Raw genomic sequence first — 17,282 nt, forward strand, 5'->3', positions numbered from 1 at the left:
GCTGTCTATAAGAGACCCACTTCAGACCTAGGGACATATACAGACTGAAAGTGAGGGGATGGAAAAAGATATTCCATGCAAATGGAAATCAAAAGAAAGCTGGAGTAGCAATTCTCATATCAGACAAAATAGACTTTAAAATAAAGACTATTACAAGAGACAAAGAAGGACACTACATAATGATCAAGGGACCAATCCAAGAAGAAGATATAACAATTGTAAATATTTTTGCACCCAACATAGGAGCACCTCAATACATAAGACAAATGCTTACAGCCATAAAAGGGGAAATCGATAGTAACACAATCATAGTAGGGGACTTTAACACCGCACTTTCACCAATGGACAGATCATCCAAAATGAAAATAAATAATGAAAGACAAGATTTAAATGATACATTAAACAAGTTGGACGTAATTGAGATTTATAGGACATTCCATCCACAAACAACAGAATACACTTTCTTCTCAAGTGCTCACGGAACACTCTCCAGGATACATCATATCTTGGGTCACAAATCAAGCCTTGGTAAATTTAAGAAAATTGAAATCATATCAAGTATCTTTTCCAACCACAAGGTTATGAGACTAGATGACAATTACAGGAAAAAAACTGTAAAAAATAAAAACACATGGAGGCTAAACAATATGCTACTAAATAACCAAGAGATCATTGAAGAAATCAAAGAGGAAATCAAAAAATACCTAGAAACAAATGACAATGAAAACACAATGACCCAAAACCTATGGGATGCAGCAAAAGCAGTTCTAAGAGGGAAGTTTATAGGAATACAATCCTACCTCAAGAAACAAGAAAATCTCAAATAAACAACCTAAACTTACACCTAAAGCAATTAGAGAAAGAAGAACAAAAAAACCCCAAAGTTCACAGAAGGAAAGAAATCATAAAGATCAGATCAGAAATAAATGAAAAAGAAATGAAGGAAACAATAGCAAACATCAATAAAACTAAAAGCTATTTCTTTGAGAACACGATAAACCACTAGCCAGACTCATCAAGAAAAAAAGGAGGAAGACTCAAATCAAAAGAATTAGAAATGAAAACGGAGAAGTAACAACTGACACTGCAGAAATACAAAGGATCATGAGGGATTAGTACAAGTAACTATATGCCAATATAATGGACAACCTGGAAGAAATGGACAAATTCTTAGAAAAGTACAGCCTTCCAAGACTGGACCAGAAAGAAATAGAAAATATAAACAGACCAATGACAAGCACTGAAATTAAAACTGCGATTTAAAATCTTCCAACAGGGCTTCCCTGGTGGCGCAGTGGTTGAGAGTCTGCCTGCTAATGCAGGGGACACGGGTTCGAGCCCTGGTCTGGGAAGATCCCACATGCCGCGGAGCAGCTAGGCCCGTGAGCCACAACTACTGAGCCTGCGTGTCTGGAGCCTGTGCTCCGCAACAGGAGAGGCCACGATAGTGAGAGGCCCGCGCACGGCGATGAAGAGTGGCCCCCGCTTGCCGCAACTAGAGGAAGCCCTCGCACAGAAACGAAGACCCAACACAGCCAAAAAATAAATAAATAAATAAATAATAATTTTTAAAAAAAAAAAAAATAAATAAAATCTTCCAACAAACAAAAGCCCAGGACCAGATGGCTTCACAGGCGAATTCTATCAAACATTTAGAGAAGAGCTAACACCTATCCTTCCCAAACTCTTCCAAAATATAGCAGAGGGAGGAACACTCCCAAACTCATTCTACGAGGCCACCAACACCGTGATACCAAAACCAGACAAAGATGTCACCAAAAAAGAAAACTAGAGGCAAATATCACTGATGAAAATAGATGCAAAAATCCTCAACAAACTACTAGCAAACAGAAGCCAACAGCACATTAAAAGGATCATACACCATGATCAAGTGGGGTTTATCTCAGGAATGCAAGGATTCTTCAATATATCCAAATCAATCAATGTGATAAACTATATTACCAAAAGGAAGGATAAAAATCATATGATCATCTCAATACATGCAGAAAAAGCTTTCAACAAAATTCAACACCCATTTATGATAAAAACCCTCCAGAAAGTAGGCATAGAGGGAACTCACCTCAACATAATAAAGGCCATATATGACAAACCCACAGCCAACATCATTCTCAATGGTGAAAAACTGAAACCATTTCCACTAAGATCAGGAATAAGACAAGGTTGTCCACTCTGACCACTATTATTCAACATAGTTTTGGAAGTTTTAGCCACAGCAATCAGAGAAGAAAAAGAAATAAAAGGAATCCAAATCAGAAAAGAAGAAGTAAAACTGTCACTGTTGGAGAAAGAAATGAGAGGAATCCAAATCAGAAAAGAAGAAGTAAAACTGTCACTGTTGGCAGATGACATGATACTATACATAGAGAATCCTAAAGATGCTACCAGAAAGCTAGTAGAGCTAATCAATGAATTTGGTGAAGTAGCAGGATACAGAATTAATGCACAGAAATCTCTTGCATTCCTATACACTAATGAGGAAAAATCTGAAAGAGAAATTAAGGAAATACTCCCATTTTCAACTGTGACAAAAAGAATAAAATACCTAGGAATAAACCTACCTAAGGAGACAAAAGACCTGTATGCAGAAAACTGTAAGACACTGATCAAAGAAATTAAAAATGATACCAACAGATGGAGAGATATACTATGTTCTAGGATTGGAAGAATCAATATTGTGAAAATGACTATACTACCCAAAGCAATCTACAGATTCAGTGCAATCGCTATCAAACTACCAATGGCATTTTTCACAGAACTAGAACAAAAAATTTCACAATTTGTATGGAAACACAAAAGACCCCAAATAGCCAAAGCAATCTTGAGAAAGAAAAACGGAGCTGGAGGAATCAGGCTCCTTGATGTCAGACTATACTACAAAGCTACAGTAATCAAGACAGTATGGTACTGGCACAAAAAACAGAAATAGAGATCAATGGAACAGGATAGAAAGCCCAGAGATAAACCCATGCACTTATGGCCATATTACCTTTGATAAAGGAGGCAAGAATATACAATGAGGAAAAGACAGCCTCTTCAATATGTGGTGCTGGGAAAACTGGACAGCTACATGTAAAAGAATGAAATTAGAACACTCCCTAACACCGTACACAAAAATAAAGTCAAAATGGATTAAAGACCTAAATGTAAGGCCAGACACTATCAAACTCTTAGAGGAAAACATAGGCAGAACACTCTATGACATAAATCACAGCAAGATCCTTTTTGACCCACCTCCTAGAGAAATGGAAGTAAAAACTAAAATAAACAAATGGGACCTAATGAAACTTAAAAGCTTTTACACAGCAGAGGAAACCATAAACAAGATGAAAAGACAACCCCCAGAATGGGAGAAAATATTTGCAAATGAAGCAACTGACAAAGGATTAATCTCCAAAATTTACAAACAGCTCATGCAGCTCAATATCAAAAAAACAAACAACCCAATCCAAAAATGGGCAGAAGACCTAAATAGACATTTCTCCAAAGAAGATACACAGATTGCCAACAGACACATGAAAAGATGCTCAACATCATTAATCATTAGAGAAATGCAAATCAAAAGTACAATGAGGTATCACCTCACACCACTCAGAATGGCCATCATTGAAATATCTATAAACAATAAATGCTGGAGAGGGTGTGGAGAAAAGGGAACCCTCTTGCCGTGTTGGTGGGAATGTAAATTGATACAGCCACTATGGAGAACAGTGTGGAGGTTCCTTTAAAAAGTAAAAATAGAACTACCATACGACCCAGCAATCCCAATACTGGGCATATACCCTGAGAAAACCATAATTCAAAAAGAGTCATGTATCACAATGTTCATTGCAACCTTATTTACAATAGCCAGGACATGGAAGCAACCTAAGTGTCCAGCAACAGATGAACGGATAAAGAAGATGTGGCACAGGGCTTCCTTGGTGGCACAGTGGTTGAGAATCTGCCTGCCAATGCAGGGGACACGGGTTCGAGCCCTAGTCTGGGAAGATCCCACGTGCCACGGAGCAGCTGGCCCCGTGAGCCACAATTACTGAGCCTGCGCGTCTGGAGCCTGTGCTCTGCAACAAGAGAGGCCGCGATAGTGAGAGGCCCGTGCACCACGATGAAGAGTGGCCCCCGCTTGCCACAACTAGAGAAAGCCCTCACACAGAAACGAAGACCCAACACAGCCATAAATAAATAAATAAATACTTTAAAAAAATAAAAATAAATTAAAAAATAAAAAAAAGAAGATGTGGCACATACGTACAATGGAATATTACTCAGCCATAAAAAGAAACGAAATTGAATTATCTGTAGTGAGGTGGATGGACCTAGAGTCTGTCATACAGAGTGAAGTAAGTCAGAAAGAGAAAAACGAATACCGTATGCTAACACATATATATGGAATCTAAAAAAAAAAAAATGGTTCTGAAGAACCTAGGGGCAGGACAGGAATAAAGACGCAGATGTAGAGAATGGACTTGAGGACACGGTGAGGGGGAAGGATAAGCTGGGACAAAGTGAGAGTGTGGCATGGACATATATACACTACCAAATGTAAAATAGATAGCTAGTGGGAAGCAGCCGCATAGCACAGGGAGATCAGCTTGGTGCTTTGTGTCCATCTAGAGGGGTGAGATAGGGAGGGTGGGAGGGAGACACAAGAGGGAGGAGAAATGGGGATATATGTATACATATAGCTGATTCACTTTGTTATACAGCAGCAACTAACACAACATTGTAAAGCAATTATATTCCAATAAAGATGTTAAAAAATAAACTTATTGAGTAATAATAGGTTATTAAAAGGAAATTAGGATGACATCTTTAAAGACAAACTTATCTCGTCGCAAAATTCATTTTGATCACAATGCAGAGAGACAAAATCCGAGGCTGGCTAGCTCTTTATATTGACTTAATATAAAATTGCTTATACTTTTAGAACAAACTGTCACCAGAAATACATTCTTATTTAAATTCACAACATTATGAAGTCAACTACTCTACACTCCAATTCCATAATCCACAACTCACAATTGTAAGTTCATATTCTGTAAAGACAAACTTATAGAGAAATATTTGAATGGTAACTACACATTTCTTAAAGCATAATAGAACACCCCCAGAAAAATTCCCATAAGAAGACATTTTCCAATTTCCAGTTACGCAGAAGAATAAAATTACTCATAACAAAGTTTCAGTCTTTAGCTGAATAAATAGGGAAGATTAAAACGAATTACTTGAAAAGACAGATGTAAGACCTTTAGCAAGTATGTTAAGAGCTAAAAAATGAGTAACATAGTTAATATAAACATTTAGTGTATATCTAAATGTTGGTATGAATATCTTAAATCTTTGGCTCCATTTAAAGTTTTTCTAACGTAAGATTCCAATACTAATTAGAATACAGCAATTTTCATTTGTAATAACCACACTTTACATGATCTGTGGTCCCCGAGAATTTGCATCGCTAACAAGTCTGTGGGTGATGCTGGTCCGGGGTTCATGCTTTGAGAACCACTGATCTAGATAATCAAATTAATTTTTTAAAAATCTCAACACAGACTTATTCTTTTTAAAAAAAATAACCTGTGCCAATGTCAGTATCTTTTTTTCCCCTGTGTAGTTAAAATAGTCTAATACCGCATATCTATCAATTGAAAAGAAATAAGGAAATAATATTTCTATCTACCCCTGTTTTCTATTTATTAGAAACTGTCTTGTCAATCCATAATTGAAAAACCAAGGCTGTCCAAAGGATATGCCCCACATTATGGCTGTGGTAGGAAGGGTTCCAACCAATTCTTACCTTCCCTTAGCACTGTGTTGCACAAGGTTTCAGCATTCTGTGCACAAACTTTCTGGACCTCTGCTTGGTAGTCCCCACTAACCTTTTTAAAGCTCTTTTAGATGCCAAATATTTATTTGAGACTTTTGTCCCATATAGGCAATGGCTTGAAAAGCACTTAGCTGTTTACTTTTCATCTTACTATAAATTATTTATCCTTCAGTCTGTAAATGGCTATTTGTAGGATTAGACAAATTTTGAATGCTCTGATAAGAGGATTGTTGCATCCAAATTCATGCACAATCCGACAACCTCAGCTGGATTGGCATATGAAACAGATTCTCTAAGCATATGTAAGTAGCGCGAATTATTAACCAGTTAACATCAGCAAATTTGTTTTTGAAACTTAAGTTTATGCATACAAGCATTCCCTAATGAGAAATAATATTAGCTATAAAAATCCAATAAAAACATACCTTGAGTAGATTTCTCTACTTCTTTCCTCTTCCTACTCTGGCTATTGTAATTCATCCTCAGCTCTTGGTTATACTCATGCAGAGTTTCTCTGGAGTTGTATGTCTGTCTTGGTTTTCTTCCATCTTCACTCTCATCGGAAGAACTAGTATAAGCTAGGTCCATTTCATGCTTGACTTTTGACAGAGGCTGATAGGGTTTGCAGTCTGTTTGCTCCATCTCTGATTAAGCAAGCTCAGTTTCATGAAAAAAGGAACTCCTTTAATGTAAGCAGTCCTGAAAGAAAGAGGGAAAAACACAAGCCGTCTTAGATTTGTCCTTTTGCGAGAAAATGCATCTGGCCGATTCACAATTGGTCCTGATAATACTGTCAAAGGAGGGGAGCAAAAAACAAACTAGATGACATGAAGCTAGCCGGAGGCAATAATAACACTGTGTTACACGCATACCTTGTCAAGCAGTTAGGATTAAGTTGGAGGTAGCAGTATTAGAAAATACAAGGTGAAAGAGAGTCAGCCTTCAAAAATATTTGTATTGGAAGGCAAATAAAGGACAGCGTTGTTCTATGGTGTGTGCATGTTTTTAATGTTAAAGTCTGTGGTCAGATTTAAAAAATATTGTAAGATTTGAAAGTGGCCAGAAGTACAAATATTAACCCAGCACATCCTACATCTGAAATGAAAACTGGTAAGAAAGAGAACTACATTCAGAAAAAAACACATACTTGCCTCTGGTTTAATATTGCATTTAAGAAAGGGGCTCTGAGGAAGAGAATGATTCTGAGTTAGAGAGGCTCATGAAATAAAGTGTCCTTAAGGGGGACTGAGCTCTATGTGTTCATACTGTGGCTTCTGCGCCTCAGGCTTGCAGAGCATTTTTAATGAGTTAGGTGGTGGTAAATTTTTGTTCTTCATAGTACCGAGAGGATATAAACAACACTTCTGGTGAGTATACTGGTGTAGGAACAGCAGGATCTAAATTGGGTTTGGAAATAGAGATTTAACACTTCATGATAAATCACTGAAAGAACCCCCCTTCCCCACAGAATGCTGAGCTAGGAGCCACTAAGGCTCTTAAGACCCATAGAGGCATTATCCACCTTACTTAGCACAGAGTGGTTTGAGAAGATCAAACGCCAACCTGAGATGTCAAAGTCTTCTGAAAAGTTTAAAGTCCTGTCAAAATGTTCTTATTTTCATTCTCTGCATTATTTTATCATCATTTTCATCCGCTGTTGCAACTCTGCAACTTGGTCCTTTCATACAATGTTAAAGAAACCTAGCTTGAAATCAAATAATGCCATGACTTTATTTTGCAGTGAAAATGACTCCCTTATTTTTCTTCAGCTCTTCACCATATGCATTGTCAAAGAAATCATCAGGCATCTAGATAGTGGCTCCTTTATCATGTACAGTATCTCACTTTTTGGAATTTCTATTGCATGTACAGCAAAAAGAACACTGAAATCACTCAATAAAGCTTATCGATTGACTGATATGCATTCAATGGTACATAATGCTTCGTAGTATGAGCAAAGTTTCACTAGTTGAAGTCTTAGTTCCCTAACCAGGTCCTTGAAGGCAGACTCTGAGTCTTATTCCTCTTTATGTCCCCCATACCACTTAGCACTACTCTAGGCACATACACAGTAAAAACTATTTAACTCCTGAATCTACAAATTCCATTAAGTGGCCCACGGAGACACCTAGCTTGGTTGAACTGACAGCAGAGTTGAGCATCCTTGGAGAGAAAGCAGATAAAGTATTATAAATGAATATATACTGACGATTCGACAATAATCTAAGCTCATGCCATCTCATGGCTTCACATACTGACTATACACTCACAGTCCCCCAATCTGTAGCTCCAGCATAGGTCCCTCCCCTGAGCCATAGACTTGAATATCCAACTGCTTACTCAATGTCTCTACTTGGATATTTAAAAGGTATCTCAAACTTACTATGTTCAAAACTGCTTCCCTTCCCAAAACTGCTCCTTTCATAGTCTTCTCCACCTTGGTAAATGGCAACTTCATTCTTCTGTTTGCTCAGGCCACACTACTTGAAGTCATCCTTGATTCCTGTCTTTCACATCCCACATGCAATCCATCAGTTCATCCTGTAGGTGTTACCTTTGAAATATATCCAGAATCCAACAACGTCTCTCCACTTCCCCACTACCACACCAGGATTATTGCAAGAGCCTCCTAATTGATCCGCTGCTTACACCATCAATCCCTTATAGCACGTTCCCCACGCTCCAGCCAGAATGAAGCTTTTAAATCTAAGTCATATCATGTCTCTTCTTGGCTCAAAAGTAGCAATGGCACCCTATTTCCTTTAAAATAAAAACTGAAATCCTTACAGTGACCTAGGTGGACCCCTACAATGTCCACCTCTCCCTCCCCTAACGTCTCCAAACTCATCCTCTGATATTTCCCCCATCTCATGCACTCTAGATGTATTAGCCTTCTTGCTGTTTCCAAAAATACCAGGCACGATTCCACCTCAGGGCCTTTGCAACCTCTCACTGTAAACCACTGAAAAGTGTCATTTCTCATCCTCCTTCCTGTCTTTCATAGCACTTGTCACTAAATGATATACTGTATATTTTATTTGTTTATTGTCTGCCACCTGTCTCTCCCCTCTAAAATGCAACCTCTATGAAGGTAGATATTTTTATCTGTTCTGTTCATTCCTATATCCCCCAAATGAGCACAGTGCCTTGCATATGGTAGACATTTGATCAATACCTGTTAAATGAAATGAATAAACCATTGCCAAGACTCACAAGAGGGGCCAGAGAGAATATAGAAATGAATAGGCCATAGTCTCTGCCCCCAAGGAACTCACAGTTGTTATGTAATATAAGTGATAAATAAATAACTCTACTACAAAGCAGAATGAAATGACTCAAAAAAAAAGACAAAGTAGGGCTTCCCTGGTGGCGCAGTGGTTGGGAGTCTGCCTGCCAATGCGGGGGACGCGGGTTCGGGCCCTGGTCTGGGGGGATCCCGCATGCCGCGGAGCGGCTGGGCCCGTGAGCCACAGTTGCTGGGCCTGCACGTCTGGAGCCTGTGCTCCGCAACGGGAGGGGCCGTGGTGGTGGGGGGCCTGCGTGCTGCGGTGGGGGGTGGCCCCCGCTTGCCACAACTGGGGAGGGCCCTAGCACAGAGGCGAGGACCCAGCACAGCCATAGATAAGTAAATTAATAATTGGGAAAAAAAAAAAAAGTTAAAAAAAAAAACTCTTTAAAAAAAAAAAAAAAAAAGACAAAGTAATGTCTGAGCACCAAAGATGAAGATATTGGGAAAGGACTGCTTATTTGTTCATCACCAACACCATCACCACAACCACTGAAACTCCACTGAGCATCTAAAGCCAATTTTAATCTCTTTCTTCTTAGGTTCCCATAGCATATTCTTCAGAAAGTAAACAGTTGCCTGGATTTTAGGCCTTGACTTAGCTACAAACAGTGCAAAGTGAGAAATGTACCAATAGCAGACTTCCCGAGATGCATTGTTGCAGCTGAAGATTGGACTTTCACCCAGAAAAGGAGGCATCAATAAAATTCCCTTCACTTCATTTTAACCAACACATACAGTTCTTTGTTCATTAAAGACTGAAAGTTTACTGAGCAGGGGCGGAGAGCTATTTTCCACATAAGGTCATTGATAATGCAATAATATCAATCAAGGACCTTATAATTAAAAATAACAATAACATGCTTGATAAAATGTTATAATAAGGAGATAAATAGATATTATTTTATTTTCTAAAGCACACTTCTGATCTCTCACTTGCTCTTTCAGTAAAATCTTTGGTTCACTCTGCTTGGGATTAACATAGCAGAGGTATGGCCAAAATAATGCTCCCTCTTAAGCCTCAGCTGGTTATAAATTTACACCACTCGAACCTGACAGGTTAAATTTAAAAATGAAGAACATCTCACTTCTAATGCCTAACGTTGTGTTTTGGTTACTATGATTTATTATGTTAAAATCACCTGTATTTTTATGTATGGAAATCTAGACATTCTTCTTTCCCTCAGTATGTGTACTTGCAACATGAAAATGAGATGAGAGAGAGAGAGATTCCTATGGCCATTCTGAACCATTCTTGAAGTTCTAATCACAGTTATTCACAGCTATAATCACTGAGTGTCCCTTGGAAACAATCTTACACCACAAATTGGTAAAAACCAAGAGAAAATAATCTTTCCCTGTTCCCTGACCCTCAACCACAATTCCTTATGTTAAAATCTATGTCAGTGGACAGAGGTGGAAGAAGATATACTCCAGCTCTGTTTAGACACATGATACGGAGGCATACATAATTATGTGCCTAGAGCTGTGAAAGTATATAACTGTGAGATTTACCAAGGTCTTGAGAGACAGAGCTTGATGTTACTCAAAACTAGTTCACCTTTTGAAAATAAAAAAGTGGTAAAACATTAAGAAAGAGATTAATATTTTAAATGTAACAAAGTTTGAAAGCACAATAATTCTGAAAAGATGCTGTTCTAAATACTAAGGTAAAGAATAGGCTCATATTTGCTTAATTGACTTTTTCATTCAGTGCCTGGAGGTCTACTGACAAGCCAATGTCATTTAGACATGATGATGACATTATCAACTAGTAGAAAAACCAAAGGTACATATAATGCAATTCACATCAAAATAATTCTTTATTTCTCTATTATTTTGATAATGATAAACTTTTTTTAAAAAAGCAATTGTGGGGGCTTCCCTGGTGGCGCAGTGGTTGAGAATCTGCCTGCCAATGCAGGGGACAAGGGTTCGAGCCCTGGTCTGGGAAGATCCCACATGCCGCGGAGCAACTAGGCCCGTGAGCCACAACTACTGAGCCTGCACGTCTGGAGCCTGTGCTCTGCAACAAGGGAGGCCGCGATAGTGAGAGGCCCGCGCACCGCGATGAAGAGTGGCCCCCACTTGCCGCAACTAGAGAAAGCCCTCGCACAGAAACGAAGACCCAACACAGCCATAAATAAATAAATAAATAAACCCAAAGTTTAAAAAAAAAAAAAGCAATTGGGTAGGTAAGCGCATGCTGCTAATGTAACAGAGTAAAAAACAAAGAAGTCAATTATCTTTGCTACTGCAGAAGATCCATTCAGATAGATCACATAGTATAAATTCAAATGTCACCACCTGTGGTTTACCCTTGTGTTTTCCACTTTCTACTTGCTAACAAGATAAACTCCAAGGTGACTTCAGAGGAGACCCAAGGAGGTTTTATGTTTATTTCTTTAGTCACATAAGGCTATGGAGAGACAATTTGGTATGGGGAAATCACTGGCCTTGGAATGGCAGGATTATCACAACAAAAGCAGCAGCTGCCCCAGCAGCAGCTAACTCACGGCAGTTACCAGGTATCAGGCCTACCAGACACTGTTGTAAATGCTTTACATATATTACCTCTTTTCATTCTTATAGCACCCTATGAGGTAGGTACTACTTTTATACCCATGTTATAAAGAAAACCAAGGAACAGAACAGTTAGGTGACTTGCCCAAGGTCACACAGCTAGTAAGCAGGAGAGCTGAGATTTCAATTCATACAATCTGTCTCCAAAGGCCACACTCTTGATCACTATTCCACTTTGTCTTTCAGAAGAATACCTGGAATAGTGGCCTAAGGTACATCATCTTCCCTCTCTCAGGACCTCTAGTTTACCTAAATATAAAAGGAGAGTAGATTATCTCAAAGAGCTCTTCCAGCTCTAAAATCCCATGATTGTATACGAAATTGAAGGGAAGCTTAAATTGATTGCCCCCAAAAATGGTGGGTATATTCAAAGCCAAGTTTACATTATTTATCATTCCTCCTCCTAACAGCTTGCCTTCCTTCCTTTCCCCTCCCTTTTCCCAATCCTTTACACTCATTCCAATCTATTATAGGGTAGTTTAAGTAAAATATTGCTTTTGAATCCATGGGTCTGTGTATACATCTATGCATTGAGGATAACCTCCCTTCCTCTTCCTCTATTCCTGTTACTCTCTTTCCATATCTTGTTCTTTATCATATATGGCTGCCCTCTCAAATCGGAAAACAGACTTGTCCTACTCATAGCAACTGTTGGGGCTTTCACCAAAAAGGCTCACTCCACCCTAGAAAAAAAATTAAATGGTACAGAGCACATTGCCCAAGGAAAACAGGCCTTCATAGCACACCAGACAAGACCAAATGAGGCCACCAAGTACCTGGAGAACAGCTAGCAAAAGGGGGATCGTATTCTTTGGAATTATTACAATAATTTTCCTTAATAAGGACCTTTTATTTTAATGCAGATTGACTGACTCAGAAGACATTGAACTTAGGAAGTAAATGTGAACTCTTGGCTGATTCTTCTCTCACCTGTCTTTGTTTTTCTTAAGCAAACACTTAAGTAGTGAACTGTTGGGGGGCGGGGGAAGCTTTAAAAGTAACAATCACTTGCATCTTTGCAAAATTGAGGGAGAAATCTCCCCCATAATCCTACCAGCCTGTAAGAGTGACTGCTGTCATTCTGGCCCATTTCCTTACAGTCATAATATACACATATATTTTTTTCATGTCGTTTCTTCACAGTAGATGTTTTTTGCATGTTTCTGTAGAATTTGTGTAACCATCATTTTTAATAGCAGTGTAGTGTGGATGTACCATAATTTACACACCCATTCCCCTATTATTGGGTATTTATATTCTTCCCTTTCTATTTACAAGTATTCTAACTGGAGTCATATAAAAACAACATGAACATCTTCGATACTTTTTATTATTTCCTTAGGGTAGATTCCAAGAAGTTGAATTAATGAGTCAAAAGTTTTGGAGGATTATAATGATTTACCCTGCTATTAGCAATGTATGGGAACACTCTCCTTTCACTGTACCCTTGTCAACTTTGAGTATTATTTTTTAATGTCTACTTGAAATAAGTAAATTAAAGGTATCTTCACTTTTACTTTGTATTTCCTTGATTATTAGTGATGTTGAATATTTCCTCTGCATGTGTTTGCTAGTTCTTTATCCTCTTTTTGAACTATTTATGGCTTTTGTGCATTTATCGACTGGGGTCCTTAGTGAGTTTTTTAAAAATTAAACTATATTGGTACAATACGGCAAATAAATTAAGCCTTTATAATATTTGCTGAAACTGCCTTTCATAGTTTGTTGTTTGCCCTTTTTATTTTTGTCCTTTTTAGATGAATGAACTTTATACTAAGAGGAAAGCATGATCACTGGCTGGACATAAATCAGTTGCTTTAGATGCTTTAGAAAAATATGACAAACTTGATAAAACCAAGAGTCTTTCTGAAAACAATTTGTTAGTATCCAACTACCCGGCAGCTGTTTGATTGACTTCATTTACTTATACACCAAATAAATTGTAGTTTGACTGAATTCTATTATTTTAAAAAAAAAGAAAACCTATCAATATGTGTATGATGAGAGCCTAGATAGGTACATAAAGCCTAAAGCACTAGTTTGCTTTGTTATGGAATTGGCCAGGTATTATGGCGTCTCAAGGATACTGCTATAACATTTTAGTAAATAAAAAGAGAAATAAATCATCATTTTTCAGGAGATAGGCTGAGAATTTTATGTACTGCATATGCGGCTTCCTATCCAGGAAATGATACCTTTAGAAGTAGACTGCTTTTGTGGTACATAGATATCCTATTATATCAAAGAGATAACACTCCAGAGTTGAAATGAAATTCTGTTTACCGCATTGGTTCACATGAGTTTGTTTAACCTAATTGTTCTATTAGTGCTTTTAAAGTCTTACAATGGAAGCATGAAAGGTCCCTCCTGGAAAAATATTCCTCTAAAACTGATTTGACTCAGTTGTGAGAACAGCTGTAGTGGATTTCCTCCCAGTGCCTCGGCAGGCTCTTTAGGCCATTTTGAAAAAGAAAAATGGAAGTCATTTAATTCCACAACTAAATAGTGATGATTAATCTCACATTTCTTTCTGTAGATGCTCTGTTTTTTTCTGGCTTCTTGTGTCTATTTTTTCTCATTATTTTTGGACAAAAACTCTAAACATGAGACAAGCAGGGAGAGAGAAGAAGTAGTGAATGGCAAAGTTGGTGTTGTTGCCAGACTCCACAAAACACTCTAATCTGGAAAATGATTTTAAAAGAAAAACATCAAGAATTCTAGACCAATTATTTTAGACACTCTAATTTCGTATTCCCCATTGCTGCTTAGGGAATTTGGACTCCAAAACTCACACACAGACACAGACACACAGACACACACACACAGACGTTTGGTCAAAGTTCTTGGGAACTGGAACAATATATATCATAATTTTAAAGATTTATTGAGTAGTTCATAATATCCCATTAGATAAATGGCAACAGCTTACCACATGCCAAAATGAGGGCCCAGAATCTCTGGTTCATATTTCAAATTTGTTGAGGCAGGGATTTTTTAAAAATTGTGTACAAATACCTAGCACATCTCTATACCTTAGTAATTTGAAAATAATAATACATCTCTGAGTTGCAGTGACATCTATCTGCATCACACCATCCCTCTTTTGGAACTCCAACAACTACCTAAAGTAATTTCAAATTATCTTTCTCTTATAACTTCTCAATATCCTTGTGGCAGATTATGTAAATCAGCTGAACACTTAATATGGGGAACACGCTTCAAAAAAACTGAAGGTAACTCAATGTATAAAAGCCTTTTCACTCTTTGGAGAAGAACAATAGCTGCTTATTTCCCCAAATAAACAATCACAGTGGATTCATTTTTCTTACAATGAAATCCACTGGGGTTTTGTAAATTTCATAGTAATTTTAGCATTAACACACTTATCCAAAATGTAGCATCAAATTTAATACAGTATCTTGAAAAGTTATAGGCTTTAAATATGATATTGAACAACCAGAGATATCACTTTCTTCCATAGTTTGCAAATAGCAAATATTAATCATAGCTTTCTGTTGCCATCCATCTTCTACATTAGTTCAGTGAAATTCGCACTTTATCAGTAACCCTCTCAAGTTTCATGTAAAACAATTGGGAGCAGAAACATTTTCACTGCTTACTGCTTGAACTTCGATTTCAATTATGTTAAATATTAGGTGGAAAAGAAGCTAATCAAATTAACATAACATATGCTACAAAGATGTAGACCCTTTAGTGACTTAATTGTAGAGGTGGATACAGGGGTTAATAATGATTGCTGAGTTTTGCACCAAGTATTTTGCTCCTTTGGGCAAATGCTAACTATGTTAAAGGCAGCAGGCTGTATTAGAAAGAGCCCTATGAGAGAATCTTAAAATGTGTGTTCCAGAGCCAGCTTTATGACAAAGTAGTGTACCACTATTTTCTTTTCTGTAAAGTGGGGAAAATACCTAATATCATTAATCCTATGAGCCTCACAGGGCTGTTATGGCTAGCACATGAAAATAATATGATTGAAAGTTTTAAAACACAAGTACCAGAGGAAAGCCTGTAGTATAAGTTCAAGTTTTCAGCTTGCTTAAATAATAATTCTTCCTCTTCTTCTTCTTCCCCCTCCTCTTCTTCTTCTCCTTCTCCTTCTTCTTCCTTCTTCTCCTCCCCCTTATTATTCTTATTATTATCAGAAGTAAAAGGACTAAAAAGAAGATCCAGGAACTCTTTTAAGCAATATACATCCATGATTGCATTTAATCCTCAAAATTTTCATAATGAGATATGTTTTCCTCATTGACAGATAAAGAAACAGAAGCACTGAAAGGTTAAGTAATTTCACCAAGATCACACAGCTAGTGAAGCTAGAATTCAAATCCAAAATGTCCAGCTCCATAGCCTGTACTCTTAATCTCTTTGCTATGAGGGTCACAGATTCTTCGAAATAAGATTCAGAGGAAGCTGCTGGAACCAGAGTGGGAAACTCAGGCAAGATTTTAGTTTGCAGCTTAGCAGCTTAGAAGGAGACTAAGTGGCTTCTAGATCCTACAAAGCATCTGAAAGGTACTGCATATGTAACAAAGAGAATAAGCTTCATGGACAAGGATGGCACAAAGATGCCCAGGAAAGGAGGAATTTAGATCTAAGTGGAAGGGTCCTACAATGCCATGAGTGATACCAGTAAACCTATAAAAACATGGCTGTTCTGCAAACGCTATTGGGTATAAATCTCCAACACAATTTCTCCTGCCTACCACATTTTGCCTTTACTAGACACCCAGATGAAAGAGCGCTAGAACAGGCTTGGTGTTGCTGGGTCAACGTGTGATCAGTTTGATACAGATTTCTGCACCATTCCAGGCCACAAGCCGGAAGCTTACTAGACTTCCTCAGTCTCCCTACCAACAAATGCTCAGTAAGAACACAGCACAGATTGAGTTGTAATTTTCACCTTTGTGATTCCCTCTTCTAATATCTGTTTCCATATTTACCTACAGGGAGTAGTACAATGTAATTCCAACTGGGTTGCTACCACAGAGAGTGGGGTTGATATAATATAGCAGAAAGGGCACTGAACTTGGAGTCAGAAAGTCTGAGTTTGGGCCCATCTTGTGTCACTTACTGTATGGCATTGGATAAATCAGCTAACCTCTTCTCCTTTTGCGTAATAAAGGCTAAACGACCTTCCTCCCCAGAGTGCTGGCAGATGACTCCAATAAAATATATGAAAGCCCCATGTAAACTGCAAAACAATTTATACAGTTATGATTATTAATTAATGACTTTTGCAACTGTAAATGTAGCAATCCTAGGTTATCTATTGTTTTGAAAAAATAATATTCAGGGAGTCAATTGTTACTGATCTTTTTGTTTCTGTTGTTGGTTTACTATTTCTTTTTTAAACTGCTTTATTTAGATATATAATTTATATAACATACAATTTACCATTTCAAATGTGAAATTCAATGATTTGGGGTACATTTATAGAGTTGTGAAACCATCACCACCATCCAGTTTTTAAACATTTCCATCATCCTAAAAATAATCCCTAAATCCATCAAGCAGTCACTTCCAATTCAACCTCCCCCCCAGCACCTGGCA

General features: G+C 37.8%; 1 protein-coding gene across 1 annotated transcript in view; it reads right to left on the reverse strand.

The window, feature by feature from the left end:
- Positions 1–17,282, reverse strand: part of TENM1 (teneurin transmembrane protein 1) — a 786,103-nt gene that overhangs the window by 558,777 nt on the left and 210,044 nt on the right. The window contains exon 3 of the mRNA XM_036840114.1: positions 6,268–6,541. Coding sequence (XP_036696009.1) covers positions 6,268–6,484 — 217 coding nt within the window. The 5' untranslated portion in view covers positions 6,485–6,541. The remainder of the gene's footprint in view (positions 1–6,267; positions 6,542–17,282) is intronic.

The sequence above is a fragment of the Balaenoptera musculus genome, chromosome X (assembly GCF_009873245.2).
Source record: "Balaenoptera musculus isolate JJ_BM4_2016_0621 chromosome X, mBalMus1.pri.v3, whole genome shotgun sequence".
In the NCBI taxonomy this organism is placed as follows: Eukaryota; Metazoa; Chordata; class Mammalia; order Artiodactyla; family Balaenopteridae; genus Balaenoptera; species Balaenoptera musculus.